The following is a 19159-nucleotide window of genomic DNA, read 5'->3' on the forward strand; positions in this document are numbered from 1 at the left end:
CCACCTCGGGACTCGATCGCGAAGCCAAAGCTGAAGCGGTCTCATATGAAGCAATCCCAGCGGCGTTACTGCGGCTGCGGATGCCATATGCCCCAGGAGCCTCTGAAATAATTTCAGTGGAACCGCACTCTTGCCCTCGAATTGGCGAAGACAAGTCAGCAGTGACTGCGCGCGCTCGCTCGTAAGCTGCACGCACATGGCGACCGAGTCGATCTCCATACCGAGAAAAGAGATCCTCTGCACGGGGCAGAGTTTGCTCTTCTCCCAGTTGACCCGAAGGCCCAGACGAACTAGGTGCCGGAGCACTAGGTCCCTGTGTTCGCAAACCTGATCTCGAGAGTGAGCTAGGATCAGCCAGTCGTCGAGATAGTTCAGGATGCGAACCCCGTGTTCCCGGAGGGGAACAAGGGCTGCCTCGACGACCTTCGTAAAGACGTGAGGAGACAGGGCTAGCCCGAAAGGGAGAACCGCGTACTGGTATGCCTGCCCCTCGAAAGCAAACCGTAGAAACGGTCTGTGTCGAGGTAAAATGGAGACATGGAAGTAGGCGTCCTTCAGGTCGATCGCTGCAAACCAATCCTGCGGCCGCACACACTGGAGGATGTGTTTGGCCGTTAGCATCTTGAACGGCAGCCTGTGAAGGGAGCGGTTCAAGACGCGCAGGTCGAGGATTGGCCGTAACCCACCGGACTTCTTGGGTACAATGAAGTAAGGGCTGTAGAAGCCGGACTTCATCTCGGCTGGAGGGACAATCTCGATCGCACCCTTCGCCAGTAGGGTGTCGACCTCCGCTCTCATGACAGGGGCATTGCCACCGACCATAGTGAAGCGGACTCCCCTGAAGCGGGGAGGAGATCTCGCGAACTGAATCGCGTAGCCGAATCTGATGGTTCTCGCGACCCAGCGGGACAGACTGGGAAGCTCTAGCCAGGCCTCCAGAAAGTGCACCAGCGGGGTCATACGAACCACAGACGTACCGCCGGTGGGGCAGCGAGGCGGAATGACCGGCACCGGCGAGGACGGCATAGCGGCCCTGTGCGGGGGCACGGTCATTAACCGCGTCCTGCCAGAGGAGGCCAGGGGAGGGCGCGCGTCCCACGGGGGCGTGCTCTGGCAGGGGTCTGGCGACAGAGGGGGATGAGAGGAGCGTGGCCCGTGGGCGGCGCGTGCTGTCATCCCGCACCTCTGGAACAGAGGAGGGCGGCAGTGGCGGGACCCGAGGGTGGCGCGCACTGCGGCCCTGGGGCTCTGTGGGCTCAGGATTGGGGAATTCGATTCTGTCTTTAACCACATTAGGGTGCTGCCCGTCATTGGACGAGCAGCGGGGAGTGGAGAACAAAAGATTCTCCCCCGGCCCTCCACCGGGGGAAGGAGTGGCCCTGCTACCAGCTCCTGAACAGAAGGGAATGCCAATCCTGAGCGGCCCGTCTCAGGAGCGCCGCTTAGCCTGGCGTTTAGCGGGCTGCGGGGCTGGAGAGGGCTGTGGCGCCTTCCTACGGCTTCCTCCACGACGCGGCCCAGATGAAGGCTGCTGCTGGGGCCGTGCGGGAGGGGCGGGAGCCGCGGGAGGGCGCCCTCGGCGGCGAGCAGGCTGAGGATTCTGTACCGACGGCTGAGCAGCAGAGCGTCGGGGCAGAATGTGCTTAATCGCCTCAGTCTGCTTCTGGGCGGTCGAGAACTGTTGGGCAAAATCCTCGACCGCACCGCCGAAAAGGCCGGCCTGGGATATGGGAGCGTCGAGCAGACGAGTCCGCTCGGGCTCACGCATATCAGCCAGGTTCAGCCAAAGATGTCGCTCCTGGACCACAGCTGTGGACATCACCAGACCCAGGGAGCGCGCGGTCACCTTCGTCGCCCGGAGAGCGAGGTCGGTGGCGGCGCGCAGCTCATCGAAGAGCCCTGGGTCTGTCCTACCCTCGTGCATGTCACGGAGCACCTTGGCCTGATAGACCTGTAAGATGGCCATGGCATGCAAAGAGGCAGCTGCCTGTCCCGCCGCTCTGTAAGACTTCGCCACCATGGTGGACGAGAATCTACAGGCTTTGGACGGGTGCTTAGGATCACCGCGTGATGAAGCGCTTGTCGGACACAGCTGCATCGCGACAGAACGTTCAACCGTGGGAATCCCAGTGTACCCACAAGCATCAGCCTTATCGAGGGGAGGAAAGGCGGAGAAAGCCGACGAACGATCACGGGAAGACATGGGAGCCTTCCAGGACCGCGTGACTTCCTCATGCACTTCCGGGAAGAATGGTATTGGGGTTGGGCGGCGACGAGTGTCAGCGGCCGCTCCCAAAAACCAATCATCCAGCCGCGAGCGCACTGGATCGGGTGGCGGGGACCACTCGAGCCCAATGGCCGCGGCTGCCCGGGAAAGCATGGCAGTCAGCTCGGGATCAGACTCGGACAATGCTGGCGCGCCCGAGGGTGGCAACACAGCCGAATCCTCACTTCCCGAGGACTCACGCCCACCTTGTGATGCAGCGATCGACATCGTATCTTCCTCTGGAGCGCCAAACGAAACCCGCGGGGCCTCCGTAGAGGGACCAGCGGCCTCAGTTTGGACACTCGCGGGTCCTGCTGCTGAAGAGGGGTGTGTGGACCGTGGACGTGTCGGCGGTATGTCCCACACAGTTACCCTCAGGTCACCCTGGCCACCAGCCGAAGTACAGCCTCGCGGGGAGACCGTAGATCGGGGTGTGGATGAGGGGACTCTCACTCTAACGAGCTCATTGAGTCTCGACCGCAGCATGGAGATGGTCATGTTCCCGCAGTGAGAACATGAGTCATCCACAAACGCTGCTCTAGCGTGATCAACACCCAAACACGCTAAGCAGAGATCGTGCCCATCAGAGAAAAATATGTTGCGGCCGCAACCAGAAGTGCACGGGCGAGGCATCTTTAAAAAGACGTGCCACGTGCAATGCTCTTTTTGTGAGAGGAAAACTCTGCGGATGCTGAAGCGAACAGGGAGAAATCACACTATCTGTCAGATCACTGAACAGATCAGCAGGGTAGTGAGCACTCGCTGAAATCGCCGTCACACCAACACCGGAGAGTTCGCTCGTCTCGAAGGGATTGAGAAGACTAACTCAGAATGGCTTGCAGGAGTGGAGAAGTTCTCGGCTCCGAAGCGAAAACATATCTGCAATATTGCAGCGTACTTCCTTATATACCCCCTGCGGTGGGCGGAGATACGCTATGCAAATTCCGCAGACCCATGGCATTTCATTGCCATTGGCTCGTTTTATATACTCGAAGGTGATAGGCTTCTAGGCGAAACCCCAATCGTCGTCATCCGACGTAACTCGGAGTGACCACGAAAGGGAACTAGTGTTATCTAGACACAACACGTAAAAGGACATGATGATCTTTCAGATTTTTCTCAGTGTTATTCTGTCTAACTCAAGACACATCTACTGCCTTCTGCCATCTCTCACATTTCAAACTTAATACAATTAATAAACACAGACGAATATAAATTATGCCTACGTATGAGTTTCTTTACAAAATCTAGAACTTCCCAGAGAAGATGTGAGATGATTTGCAGTGCTAAATTAATGTGCTCACACACTGTAAAACGAGATGTAAAAACATGTAGGCATCTCTATCTTTGCTTAAAATTCACTTATTTGGTGACAGTAAAGTGCAAAGTTGCAGTTATCTCAAATGATAACAATTATATAAAATAACGTCTAGGTTACTAATGTATCCCCCGTTCCCTGAATTGGGATCTCGACTGAGAGCTCAATCACCTTAGAGTGGTAACAGAACGAGCCAATGCAATGTGATGGATTTTTTTAATTGATCATAACTAACATTTATTTCTCTTGCAGGATTAACAATTATATGCTTTTGAAACCTGAAATGTCCCCAAACATTCAGTCAGTTAGTGTGTGTGTGAATCATCTCTGAATATAACAAAAGGAGAAATTAAACTAGACAGATTTCAAAATATATCAACTTATGACTTCAAGTAACAAAGTAACAGAATGGTTTGCTGAATTATACATATGAAGAACCAATCATATTGCAGAAAAATAATTATCTTGAAAGAGATTTCTTTGACCTTGTTTGTAACAAAACACTTATGAGGTAATAACCAGACACTTTCCCAATCAAGGTCATTAACACATTTAGTCCAATAAGCAATAGAGCAAGATTTGGTGACAACCTCCTTTAAAAAGAGAGAACGAATAGATTTGTTATTGTTTTTGGACTGTAAAAAACAAATTTTACCACCACTGTGTCAGTTGGGTTAATTATGGGCATATCAACTGATGACAACACACCTCTATAAGGAAATTATACCAGAATTGATTGCAGAAAATACAAGAGCAATGCTGTCCGTTGTCTGACCTCTGCATGAGTGCACACACACGTCACAATCCTGAAGTGCGAATCTCAGACATTGAAATTTAACGGAAATTTTGTCTGTCTGTCTGAGGGAAATCTGATTTAACCCGCCGGTGAAACCAATAAAGAAAGAGCTCACAATTATATGAAGAAGAACCAATCATATTGCAGAAAAATGATGTAATGTATCATGTCACCTTTGCCATGCTCCTATTCTATAAAAACTGTTGTATTCTTTTCTTTCAGGTGGGACTCTCTCTGAAATTTGTCTGAGGTCCTCCGGTCGTGATTAAAGCATAATGTAAGGCACTGGTTCTCAAAGTGTGGTTCTCTCTAGTGGTATGTAGTGGAATCACTGAATACATTTTAAATTAATGTTATTGGTGGATGATGAAATTATGAAAAGTTCAATGAAACTGCTGTCGTGGCTTTAATCTGGCAAGAGAGTGCAGATCAGGGGTGTGTTTCCCGTACAATGAAGTAACTCGATGCTTAACTGGTCGCAAATTGGTCGTTCAACCACGCTGGTAAATTACATCACGCAGGTGGTGGAATAATAACTACTTTTATCGAATCTGTTTGAGATCGAATTAAAGGGTTAGTTCACCCAAAAATGAAAATTCTGTCAGTAATTACTCACCCTCATGTTGTTTCAACCCCGTATGATGAAATCTGAGTGCTGGATCACTCCTCCATAGGCTTCTAAGACATTATGGGCCCTATTTTAACGATCTGAAACGCAAGTGTCAAAGCGCAAAGCGCAAGTAACTTTGTGGGCGGGTCTTGGCGCTGTTGCTATTTTCCTGGCGGGATAAATGACTCTTGCGCCAGGCGCAAATCTAAAATGGGTTGGTCTGAAGAGCTTCATTATTCATAGGTGTGGTTTGGGCGTAACGTGAAATAAACCAATCAGAGCGTCATCTCACATTCCCTTTAAGAGCAGGCGCGCTTGTTCTAAAGCGGATTCCGATCATAACGGCGGATTTGCCAGACGCGCGCCAGGAGCGGTTCACAGCCAAGGAGACCGACGTTCTCGTCAGGGACGTTGGGGATGGAGAAACCCACCCAAATTAACTTCGGTTAAAAAGGCGTATGATAATTTGGGTAAATGTGTAAGCTAGATGTATGCTTTTATAATAAATTGTCTATCTATCTATCTATCTATCTATCGTAATAATGTATGATTTGCAAAAATGAAAACTGCTGCTTCTGTGTAGATGAGAGAATCAAAGTGTATGCGCGTTGTGCACACGCTACATTGATTATGGCCAAGCATGTGCCCTTAAAATAGCATATGAATAACATGCGCAACGCGCCACTGACTTTAAACTATTTTTTCCTGGTTAGTGGCGCAATTGTTTTCTAAACCTGCAAAATAGCATGAAGGAACGTTTGCGCCGGAACACGCCTCCTTTTTTGCGCTGAACCGCCCAGGGAGCGCAAGTTCATTCCCTAGTTTAGCGACGTGCTTCTGTGGAGGGAAAAGCGCGCTTTGCGCGGGTGCAAAATAGGAATGATACATGCGTCAGTGTACAAAGTCAATTGCGCTGGGTGCAAGATAGGGCCCTATAACTTGCTGGCCCAGAAAATGCATTAAAGACATCGTTAATATAGTCCAAGTGACTCCAGTGGCTCAATCTTAAGTTTATAAAGCGACGAGAATACTTTTTGTGCGCAAAAAAAAACTAAAATAACGACTTTATTCAACTATTCATTTCCTTCTCTCTGGGCCTCGAGTTTTTTCACATAGTAAATCTGCACAGCGCATCTGTGTTGTGCGTCACACGCATCACACACATGACCAGCGTCGGCCAATAGTGAGCCTACGTGTGACGCACAACACAGATGCGCTGCGCAGATTTACTATGTGAAAAAACTCGAGGGAGTGAGACAGCTCTCAGATTTAATCTAAAATATCTCAATTTGTGTTCCGAAGATGAACGAAAGTCTTACGGGGTTGGAACAACATGAGGGAGAGTAAAGTGCTTTATTTCCACGCTTGTTCTTAGTAGAGCATATACACATATGTGCACTCTTTAAAAAATGATGCTTTAAATCACTTGACAAACTAAAAGACTTAAATTACATTTGTATGTATTCTAAGTAAAAGATACAGATTGTATTGAATGTCAGCTTGCTTATTTTGCTCAAGATAAGGATTTATTGAGTCCACGAGTCCACATTTCGTTTCCTTGCCACTGTTGTCTTTGGCTTGCTCAGTTGGGGATATTTGTGGATATTTAATTTAATTAATCAATCAACAATACTATTGATCAGCATTACCAAACATGGACGTTTTCCACTAGAAACAAACATTGATGTATTGTTTTAATTTAATACTGTGAAGCTGCTTTGATACAATCTATGTTGTGAAAAGCGCTATATAAATAAACTTGACTTGACATGTCATTCATGCAAACAAGAAACTGCTTCTTACTAGAGCCCTGCACGGGCCTCAAATCAAGGCTCGAGCCCGGCCCTGGCCCGAGACGCTCAGGCCCTAGCCCGACCCGTGTCCGACAGCTCATCAGAATTATCAGCCCGAGTCCGACCCTAACCCGTTTTTTTTTTTTTTTCACAGCGGCAGACTGCCATTAAATTATGTCTGTTTTGTTAGTTATGTTTCTTTTCATTTCTTTATTAAGCTAATTTAGACAAATGTTTGAAGCATTTAAAAAAAAAAAAGACGGCCAAGCAAGCCGAGCCAACGGCGAGTAAAACATGTTTGATCAATTTAGCCTCTCAAATCAACGCTAATTCTTTACTTAGTTACAATAAAATCCATAGATATAAAACACTTCAAGCATATCACACAGACAGTTAGTTTAATGTTTATTTATTCAACCACAGTGAGTAATTTTTTTTAAATACTGAGGCAGGCTCAGGCTGCTCGCAACAGCGCTCGCAAACGAAATGAGCAATAGTCAATCTAAACAAATTATATTAAATAAATCAAAAACAAACTTGCAGGTTATCTTACCTCGAAAATGCACCACAGAACATGGCCATTCTTTTTTCCAGTAGTTTCCAACAGTTAAACGAAAATAAAGTCCAATCGAACGAAAAACGAAAAACATCAGTAGTTTCCAACAGTTAAACGAAAATAAAGTCCAATCAAACGAAAAGTTAGAACAGTCTTTTACAGAGCATCGTGGAGAAAAAGAATAGCATCCACAGTGGAAGATTTTAACCCAGTCCTCTCTTCTATCACTCGCGATTTTTCTCTTAATATTCTCCATTAGTTGCACATGAGTTGAATCGTTGGTTCCGCTGACGGGAAACCTTCTGTGTGTGTGTGCGTGCGTGCGTGCGTGCGACTGTCATGTCAATCATATGTCCGTGTAATTATAAGATTATGAAAGTTATGAGGTTATTAAATGTCTTTCTATGTTTGTTTTTCTATCGTCGACGTCAACTTCTCATATTTTTTTTTATTAATGTCTAAAAATATAAAAAGAAGGATAACTCAAAAAAGGCCCGAGGCCCGGCCCGCATGTGAACTATGACGTGAAAATTGGCCCGAAGCCCGGCCCTAGGGGCGTAAAAAAGTCGGGGCCCGTCGGGCTCGGGCTGAAATGCAGGGCTCTACTTCTAACCAAAGATCGTTCCGAACACACAACTTTGCAATGCTGTTTGCAAATGTTCATTGGAACAATTGTTTCGGGAAACACAGGCTTATTGAACTGCTGATAACGACGGAACTTGCGAGCATAGTTGGCTAACGATGCTTTTGGGAAAGGCACAATGAACATTCACAAACAGCATCGCAAAGTTGTGTGGTTGGAATGACCGCTCTCGACCTGTGGTTAGAAGCAGAGTTATGAGCTGTGCATAGCTGAATAGTTAGGCCTACTACTCTATTTTAACCCCCTGAGGTCGGCTATAGCGTCGGCGCAATAGGCTCGTTTTTTTCCTTATCAGTGCAAAAAAGAATCAAAATACTAATATTAATTTTTATCTTATATGCTTGTGTTATACATCAATCGATCCTGTTAAGTGTGTATTATTTTTGTGTATACTCACAATAAAAACAAAGTGTTGTGCTTTTCGCCAAATAAAGAAAAATAAACACGAAGAGAGTTCTGCCTTCTCTCTGTCAGTGAAGTCAATTCTGAAACGCGTCCGAAAATGAACCATAACTCAGCGAATACTCAGTCAAACAGGCATACAGACACACAGGCATGAAGCTTGAATTCTCTTCTTTTAAATGAAGTAATTTTTTTTAAAAACAAATATTCTCTGTTTATGTAATCTTTATGAAAAGAGAGAGATGTCAGTCGTTCTCATCTCAGCTCATTATGTTTTAATCTGACCCCGCCCACAGAGAGCGCGCGCGTTTCCTCTGGATGCTCCGGTTTCCCTCACCGAGTCCAAAGACTAAGTGAGGAACAAACTCAATTTATTCTTTCTATCTTAGATTTAAAATCTCATTCTCTATGTTGTACATTCAAACTCGCAGGATGTGCTCAGTTACTTAACGTGAGAATCCATTGCGTTTAATGTTGATGCTCAACCTGGTGAAACATCTTAAGACCTCGTATCTGGATTCAGTTCATCACAAAAATAATCTCTACATCTGTTGATTGTGTTTGTATGTTTCAGCCTATAGAGGACGCTGTGGTGGGAAAAGAGTTGACGGTCAAGATCACGTTCCAGAACCCGCTGTCACAAGTGTTGAGGAACGTTTTGTTACGTGTAGAGGGATTGGGAATGCAGAGCGTCAGAAAGATCCCGTATGGGTAAGTGTTTAACAGCAGTTTAATTTCAGCTGTGACGTGTTCATGCATTTTAGATATGCTTAACAACATAAATTGTACTGCATTAAATATGATATTTAAAGAGTGAAGCTTCCAGAGAGTTGATATTGTCTTTGTGTCTGTCAGTGATGTGGAGAAGCTTGCGACGGTTACACTGATGGAGAAGTTTGTTCCCACCGTCTCCGGCTCTCAGAAGCTCCTGGCATCGATGGACTGCCGTCAGCTCACTCAGGTGCACGGATTCACTGATATTGTGCTCAAACCAAAGTCAAAAACACTGTCATTGTGCAGCCTTCTAATGCTCTTGCTTCTCTTGAAGAATATGTTCTAGATTTAAGGGTCATCTGCATTGAATAATTATTCAGTATTTTCATTTACAACTGATGTAATTCAGCAATAAAGATCCTCCATGTTTTAATTATATCCTGTCTGTCTGTTGTAATGTTTATGTGAGCAGATACTCATTGTTCTCCAATGTGTATTTGCATAATAATTATCAAGCTGTTTAGATTATACTCAATATCAGTTATAGAATTGAACATTTGTCTTTATTCAGATGCTGCAGTTATTACAATATAAAACAAGAACCTCAATATTTCACAAGTAATTCAATGTTTACAGCTGGAGAGGAGAGAGAAAATGGCTTCAGAGATTTCCTTACAAAATAACATGTTGAAACACCTTTACAGGAAGTTTAGTATATTATGTAAAATTGAACCATAATATTAAATCATATGTCAATTTCACAGTAGATTTGAAAAGCAAAAGCAGAGTATAAATGAAATAGAAAAGCAAATGAATCATTGTGTTGATTAGAAATATATAGACTCCTAATAAATTGGCCATTCAAATGTATTCAAAGCTTCTGCGGAGAGAGCAGTTGCAGCGCGGCAAGTTCAAACTAGACAGACATTTAAGAGATACATTATACAGTCATTACACTTATTACACAGCATTTCACCACATAAATAATTATGGAGATAAGAGATTTCAGATTAAACTAAGTACCTGTTTGTATCTCATAATCCAACAGTGTACAAAACAATAGTCACAAAATGGCAGCAGCTGCATTTGTATGAAACAATAGTGCGAGTACACGATACTGGATGGCATAATTAAATAACTATACACAACATATTGATTTGACTGAGTTTTAATATTTTATTAGCTCACCAAATGCAAACTTGCATGAAGAAAACCCGTTCCTAGCAAGCGTATAAGGCTGCTGACTTCAGTGAACCGGATGAGCCGGTGTTTCTGTTTACAACGGTTGTTATCTGGGAATAAATTAGAATCAAGTTTTTCACAGAGCCGTGTAATAAGCTTTGTTAACAACTTATTAACAATGAATAGGTTTCACTTTAAATTGTTAGTAGTAATTAATTAAGTCTTTATTGGAGATTAAAGGGTCATGAACTGGATGTTTTTATTATTTTATAATGAGGTGCATTTATTATGTTAATGTAATTTTTACATCATAAAATTGTCCAAATTTAGAAACAAATGGCTGTTTTCTTTCCTGATTTTATCCTCTGATTTCTGTTTGAGGGGGCGTGTCTGCTGTGAGACTTCAGTGTAAACGCCCACTGCTGTGATTGGCTGTGAGACTTCAGTGTAAACGCCCACTGCTGTGATTGGCTGTGAGACTTCAGTGTAAACGCCCACTGCTGTGATTGGCTGTGAGACTTCAGTGTAAACGCCCACTGCTGTGATTGGCTGTGAGATGTCAGTGTAAACGCCCACTGCTGTGATTAGTTGTGCAGTGTAACAGCGTCATTGATTACATTTTGTTTTGGCAAGTGTCCAGATAAACACTGTTTGATTGACAGCTCCAGTGATTGTAAAGGGAGTGTTCTTTGATCGCTTTTTTTGCCTATTTAATTTAATTAGTTTAAATAGCAGATTATTTTCATGCTACTAAGAGAAACGATGTGAAGTTGATCATTTAGACACTGGTTTGATTTACTGACGCATAAATAGTATTGAATTATTTTGAGACAAAGGACATCCGTCTGAAGTTGAATAATTGTTTGAGTGTGTGTGTGAGAGAGATTCTGTGTGTTTGTGTGTGTGTGAGAGAGAGAGTGTTTGTTTGTTTGTGTGTGTGTGTGTGTGTCTGTGTGAGAGAGAGAGTCTGTGGGTGTGTGTATTTTTAATCATTTTAACACTCTTAATACTAATGTAATTAATGTTCAATAAAGGCTGGATTAAAGCATTTAATTAACAACTAATCTAAAGTTAGAAGTATTTATGGTTAATAAGTTGTTAAAGCATTATCTAACTCTTTAAAGGGACAATATGTAGCTTTTTAGGTATTTTATTATCTAAAATCAATATTTTTATTCATAAATATGCCCTCAATGGTGTACAAATACCTATGCCAATGATCAGACTAATCCTCGTAAACGAAGAATTTATTATCTTTATATACATGGGACGGGTAGGTCCACGGAGGCTTCCATGTAGTTCCGCCATCTTGAAAAACTATAATAGCAGAGAGGGACAAAAAGTACTAGGCCAACGCGTTTCGTTCAGAGCCAGCGTCACGTGACTGAAGTCAACAGAAGCAGAGGAGCAGAGAGAGGCGCTTGTCACTGCCCCGGCAAGTTTAAAAGGATGCACTGCACGGTTATTTTATACACCGTTCATTCATACATACGAGTCACAGGATAAGGAGTCCTCGTCGTCGAAAGAGTCCAAAATAGACCGTAAAAGGAAACGTGACCGGAGATTACAAAAACCAAGGGTTAATGTCGGGATAGCTAATGCAGGAGAAAGCTTTTAAAAGAGATGCTGAAGTTGCCTGCTTTCTTCTCGTCAGGTAAGTCAATGTTACGGTCTTAATTACAAGCTTCTTTTTCATTGCTTTGTTGTGAACTTTATTATATAGACAGTAGAACATTTATAGTTATATCTATTTATCTATTCTATTCATAGTAAGTTAAACAGGCTCTTTGATGATTAGCAGCTAACGTTATTGAGTAAAGTAACGTTAGAGAAGGCACGGATGATGATGATAACAATGCACGTACTTCAAAAATATAACGAATAAAGGCAGCATTACTACTAACTACTGTTGGATTACATTTTTATTAAATGTTTAATTTAGTTTTTCCACTGCAATAGTATCTAAACTGATAAAGTTTAGTAGACTGATTTATTGAGTCTCCAGCAAAGAGTCTCCGTTCCTGCCAGACCTGTTTTCTCTATTGTGTTTTAAGTGAATCAGATCACTTGATTCTCACCTTTCGGAGCCCATACGTTGAATCGTTAGGTTGATTGACTTTCACCTTTTGTCTTTAACGGCTCTGGGATGGCTCTTGGAATTGGAGTTCCTGGCCAGTATCAGCATGTGAATAGTTATGCTGATTCAATTGGACTCAGAGTAGGGTGTGTTCCTACTTCATTTGCATGCTTTGTTCAGAGTCTCCACCTCTATGTAATCCCTCCCCCTTGGAATGTATATAACTACAATGCATACTGTATTAGAGTTAGATCATGTTGGAAGTTTCTATAGCCGCGTACAGTGGAGTTCTCAATAAAGAACAACTTCTGTTGAACGCGATCCCAACTGTCTCACTGGTCTCTGCTTCGATGAAAGAAAACTTTACAACACTACGATAGTTAATGTTTTTCACAGTCAGTAATTTATACTGTAACATTCTTTTTTTCGTTGATTCAAGTTTCAGTTTGTTTTAAATAACAAACCTGTTGACCCGAAGGAAAACTCGAAGTGCTATTATAAGACATCCTGTCATAGCTTTTTGGTATATAACGGCAACCGTAAATGCAACGCGCATTTGAAAAAGTGAGGCGCTGGAGAGCAATATTCGTTTGAATGCAAAATACAATTTCACCACTAGATGGGAGAAATTCCTACTTACAGTCCCTTTAAATATGTGTGAATTAAACAATGAATTACAATGAAATTGAATGAAGATATCATTATTTGAACATAGTCTATTAATGTATTAAATACAGTTTATTAATTGTTAATTAACTATAAACTGATAGTTTGCAAATTATGTATAAGTGCTTTATTACTGTATTATTATAAAGTGTTCTGGTAAAATCTACTTGATTGTGGTTTAGTGCAAAATCTTTTTTGGTTTTCATTTACATATTCTAATCCATTAAAGGTGAGACAGGAGTGATGATCAGTGGGTTTGAGTTTTTACCTTCATTATTAAACCCTGGGCAGAAATATGGATAGAGTTTGTCAGTGAAAGTCTGACCAGTGAAAGAGTAGATATGAGATCTGGACTCCACGTCATAAAAAGAGACCAGACCCTCCTCATAATCCACAAACACACCAACCTTCTCAGGTTTCACTTCCAGAGATAAAGAGACATTTGGACTTTCACCAGCTTTATATTCATTTTCATTCCTCAGAACCACAGTCCAGAATCCATCCTCAGGACTCAGTGGGATCGCCCCCTCCTTCCTGTTAATGGATTCTCTGATCACTCCTAAATCCCACCCAGTCTTTCCCTTCACCTGCACCTCATAGTAAAATCTCCCTGAACTGAATCCCTGCTTTGCCAGAACACACAAAACCTTATCAAATCTATTTGGGTTTTTTGGGACGTCCTGCTTAATGTCTCCACAACTGACTTGTTTTCCATCATCAGACAGGATGAGAAATGGATTCGCTGTATCGGGATCCAGAGTCACATCCACTGAGAGAGATCAGACATTATCAATCAACTTCAGAGTAATTAATATAATGCATATTATAAACAAAGTATTGTAAGTGTATTGAAGAAAATGGTGTCAGTCACACTGTACCTGCAAACTGCTGCACAAACTTCAACCCTGTGGACATAGATGACAATATAATGATGAATTATTTAAACCAATAATTTCAGGTTAACAGTGAGTTTCTCTCTATTAGCAGCATCAGTGGCACTTAGTGAGTTCTGGTTATGTATTAGTGTTTGTATCTTGAATAGTTAGAGCATGTTGCTTACATGTCTCTAAAGTAAGTTAAAGTAATACTGCAATAACTGGTTATTGTCACGGAATCACTCAGCCACAACGATCTCAATCACCAGAGTACTGATCACCACCACCTGTCACTCATCACTCTGCACACATTCAAAAGGACACGCCACACACACACATCGTCTAGTCTTGTCATGAACTCGGACCTTCTCCTGTTGATTTATAATGAACTGCCTGGCATGTTCCTCTCATTGTCGACATTCCTGGTCTCCTGTTCCTCATCCATCTAGAGTATCCATATCGTCGTCCTGCAATACAAAAGTAAAGTTTATTCATTCTTACCAGTGACAATTCAACATGTGTGTCACCATTTCCTCCTCTCGTCATCTGCTTTACTCATCTGCCTGCTTCATCCCTTGTTTGCCATATTTCAATAAACATTTATTATTGACACTTACCGGTACGTGCAGTTTGTGATTCCCTGACAGTTGTAACAGTCAAAAAGTTTGGATATAACTTTACATAGAGTAAGTTTAGTAAATTATTTTATCAAACCAGTCTAATGCTAACATGGCAAGTTTAAGCTATGTAATGTTTTTTTTTTTGTTTTTTTTAAACAGTGTGACTTTTGCAGACTGAGACAAAACACATAGTTACCAACAAAAAAAATCTATACACTGTATTCAGGGCCTGAAGTTAACTTTTTTGACCACCCGCCACAGTGACTTTTTACCAGCCAGTTTTTTTTTTTGGCCTCATAAAAGGTGAAAAAAAGGAATTGCACAACCATTTGTTCTTTAACTTGTAAGAATACACATTTAAGTGCTGTCAAGTTATTAATGAGATGAGATCCATACAAGTAATAACTCTTAGAATACAGATATAGACCAGCTCGTAAACAAATCACACGCGGCTGTGTTGATGGCTGGGCAGCTGTTAGTTACAGCGTTCAGGAACCGTTAAGCAGAGCTAAATTAATATTGTTATTACTGGTAAAGTTACCGGGTAGGCTACGGGACATTTTCTCACCGGTTCCCAACTCCCAACATCTGTGCAACTGTCATTGTAATGTAGCCTATGTCAGCGTTGCATTATCTCATCTCATCTCACCAACAGTTTAATACTTAACTCACACATGCAAACGTAGTCAGAGAAGGGCCTCATCTTTCTCTCCGATCACATATAGGCTAACTTACGTTCCGAAACACTCAAACTGCGCTGCTTTCACAGATGCTTTCTTTACTCCAGTAATGTGCCGCCACATTTTTTAGCTAAAATCCAACGAAATGGCTGACTTCGTTTAAATGTCAAAGAACAACAGTTGCAAAAAAAAAAAAACCTTCCCTTTAGTTACTGTTGCTATGTCCGACAAGCTACACCGCGATCACGCCAAACCATGATCTCACGCAATGAAAAACACATCGAGCAGCAGAGACACTGACAACATGCTGACAGACAAGACAGTGGTTACTTTAGATATTAAACAAAGTCTCAACGTTAAAATTTGGTCATTTTTAAAGAAATTTAGACAATACCGTCTTGTGGCTCTGTAATGTGTCTTGACAGATCGCTGTGGTGCCTCAGTTAAAGCTGCTCGTGAACCGATCATCTCTTCCTTCTAGTTAATTTATAGCATCAAATAAACATGAATGAACATAAGAAGGAATGTAGTTTTAACTGCGGAAAGATGTCAGTAGCCTAGGTCTACTCTACACTCCGTTTTTTCAAGTTCAAATCCTCCAACGTTGAACTCTCCTGACTGCTTTGCCGGACAAAAAAGGCGGATTCGGTGGATTATGATTGGCCAGATCGCCTGTCAATCAAACTCCCCGCGAAGGGTCGATTCTCTAGCCTGGGTGCCAGCCCGAACCCCGCCCACAACATTTTTTGGTCGGGAAGTTCGGTCTGGAATCGATCCGTTGAGGAGTAATTATGCTCGGCTCCCAAAAGGCCGAGCCAATCAAATTGCCAGGGCGGGCTTTAATCGATGATGGACAGATGATCTGCGGTTACGTAATCACCCACGTCACCAAAGAGCGCTTGATTTGAATTAGTTTACAACAAAGACGACTGCAGCTGGAGAATTGAGATTTCACGAGTTCACACTTACAAATAAGTCAGATAGAATAAATGCGTATATGAGATTTCACGAGTTCACACAAATAAGTCAGATAGAATAATTATGCGTATATGACGTGCTGTCTGAGGAGAGGGCTGTGGGCTCGGTAGCCATACTCCCCCCGTGTTCCTGGTTGTGAGAGAACAAGACAAGAGTGAGGATTCAGGGTGGTGGAGGGATGCTGAAAAACTGTCAAGGAGTGTTAGGTAAGTTGACAGAGTGAATATGCTTCCTCTTGCTGATATAGGGTAACGTTAGACATGGTATTGTTTGATGACAAGTATTGGATTGATTATTTGTACGTGCTCCTCCCGAACTTTGTTTATGAAACATCATGTGTAGATTCCGCCATCGCGTCTGTTATAGAAGATATCCACAGCGCATTCATTTTAAAAGAGGAACAGAGAACCGCGACATTTTATTGGTTGAAAATATGAATGAAGAATATGCGTCATTTACTCCGTTGCTCTGATTGGTTGTAGATCTATCCAATTGAGTGCAGAGGGTTTTTTTTCCTGGTTCGGTTGAGACACGCCCCATAATCAAATCTCTATGGAGCAGTATCAGACTCACATTCTGACCAGAATATGAGTATGACGAAGTCAGGCTATCGATTCTCATTGGCTACCTGCCAATGTGGCAGATAGATTGACAGTGTTACCCGCCAATTGCAGAATTCACCCGCATTTGGCGTGTGGTCGGGTGTTAATTTCAGGCCCTGACTGTATTTGATATTCACATACCAGTTTGCATGGGTTTTTCATTCAGTGTCTCATGAGTTTTCTTCAGTTCAGTCAGAGCTCTTTTCAGAGAGTTCACATTCACAACAGATTCAATCCTGATCTCAGTCCACTTCTTGGTGTGTGGACGAGTGTTCAGGGATGAGCTCATCTACAGCAGGAGAGAGAAGACTGTTAAATATGATCATTATTATTAAAGCGGTTCATGTTTTACACAGGAGCTTTCTAACACAGTTGAGGTAAAACCTCTGTATGGATATGGATGGATATCACCGTACGTCCTCTAGTTGATTGATCACTTTAAAAATTGCTAATATATTCTGTATTAAAACCTTTCTATTTAAATATGCAAATGAATTAAAGGTTTTTACTGAGGGGATTTCTCTTTTTATCACTCCATAAATCAGAAAATACTGTCAACAGACAAAAAAAAAAAAAGATTTTTCACCATGTTTTTAGGAATAAAATGTTGTATAAATCAGGGGAATGATATACAAACAAACCCCTCAGTAAAAACCTTCAGAATAAAGACAGGAATAAAACTGTATGGATGTGGGAGTATAAATACACAGGGAAACTTAATGACAGACAGCTGAATGTAATAAGTAACCAATGAGACTAACTAGGATGCAATTAAAGGTACGTTTACACGACAATGAAATGATTAAAACTGAGAAGTTCTTCCTTTGAGTTTTCATACAAATACGTGAAAACGAATAAAAAACCTGGTATTCTGCTGCCGGGCCATTAGATGGTGATGAAACACTATAGATTGAACACGTAATACATATGTGCATGACGTGATCGTCTTCAGAGATTCAAGTTTTTGTTTTTTGCACAGAGACGCGTTTTCAAAACGCTGTTATCATGAAAACAAATGGCCAAATGCATAAAAAGTTGTACGTTTTTAGTTGAAAATGGTGTCGTGTAAACAGCCCGTAAGACTAAACTAAACTGAAGCACAAGAAACAAACATACAGGAATGAAACCAATACAAAGATACTTTGATCTCCGGAGATACGGACAATACAAACACATACAGCCAGGGGTGCTGGTTGTAAATGCATTGAAATAATTGTGCCTAGCAAATAATCAATACAATACAATTGAACATTATTAAATTATTGAACATTATTAAATTATACATTTAATATTAAACATTAAATTATAAACATTATTTACACTTGCTTTACAGGTTTTTAACATTACTTCGAAAATGCTGCAATTTAAAGTTTGAGATGTTTTTCATCTGTTTTAGAAAGTATTTTTAGACTTTTGTTTTTTCAGAATAAAACTTGTTTTACAATCTTGAGCATGTGTTATATTTTTATTAAATGTGTTTAATTAAGCCATTGCTGCAAGTAATTTGACAGTTAACAATATTTTAGTGTACAGTTAATCACAAATTCAGTCAGCATTGTCATGACTCATTATCCCATGATGAAAGGTAAGACGGTGAAACAACGTCACGATATCAACGTTGATTCAATTTGCAAAACCAAAGCATAATTCAACATTGGTTCAACGTCGACATACAGTCTTTATTAACCCATATTGAAAGAAGAGACGGTGAAACAACGTCACGAAATCAACAATGAAACAACGTCACGACATCAACGGTGAAACGTCACGATTTTCATTTTACAGTCGAATGGTGGCTAGAATGGCTCCAGGTTCAAAGGTCAATACGGAATGGATTAATCTGCGTAATTTTTTTAACGTGTTATTTTTTCTCAGATTAATTAATCGAAATTAACGCGTTAATGTCACAGCCCTAATATTTTTTAAATACACGCAGAGTGTGACGTCATATTGTGAGAAGTTCTTCCTTTGAGTTTTCATACAAATACGTGAAAACGAATAAAAAACCTGGTATTCTGCTGCCGGGCCATTAGATGGTGATGAAACACTATAGATTGAACACGTAATACATATGTGCATGACGTGATCGTCTTCAGAGATTCAAGTTTTTGTTTTTTGCACAGAGACGCGTTTTCAAAACGCTGTTATCATGAAAACAAATGGCCAAATGCATAAAAAGTTGTACGTTTTTAGTTGAAAATGGTGTCGTGTAAACAGCCCGTAAGACTAAACTAAACTGAAGCACAAGAAACAAACATACAGGAATGAAACCAATACAAAGATACTTTGATCTCCGGAGATACGGACAATACAAACACATACAGCCAGGGGTGCTGGTTGTAAATGCATTGAAATAATTGTGCCTAGCAAATAATCAATAC

The 19159-nt window shown here is 41.8% G+C and overlaps 2 protein-coding genes across 2 annotated transcripts in view; both read right to left on the bottom strand.

Annotated features, from left to right (window-relative positions):
* The window catches only part of LOC311072998 (E3 ubiquitin-protein ligase TRIM39-like), a 161064-nt gene that overhangs the window by 116548 nt on the left and 25357 nt on the right, over positions 1-19159 (bottom strand). The window lies entirely within an intron of this gene.
* The window catches only part of LOC311073184 (E3 ubiquitin-protein ligase TRIM39-like), a 44469-nt gene continuing 34955 nt past the window's right edge, over positions 9646-19159 (bottom strand). The window contains exons 10-13 of the mRNA XM_084098664.1: positions 16920-17067; positions 14264-14365; positions 13902-13928; positions 9646-13792 (exon numbers count right to left, since the gene is read on the bottom strand). Of these exons, the coding sequence (XP_083954790.1) occupies positions 13239-13792; positions 13902-13928; positions 14264-14365; positions 16920-17067 (831 nt within the window). The 3' untranslated portion in view covers positions 9646-13238. The remainder of the gene's footprint in view (positions 13793-13901; positions 13929-14263; positions 14366-16919; positions 17068-19159) is intronic.

This window comes from Abramis brama (genome assembly GCF_963993115.1).
Source record: "Abramis brama genome assembly, chromosome: 22".
Taxonomy (NCBI): domain Eukaryota; kingdom Metazoa; phylum Chordata; class Actinopteri; order Cypriniformes; family Leuciscidae; genus Abramis; species Abramis brama.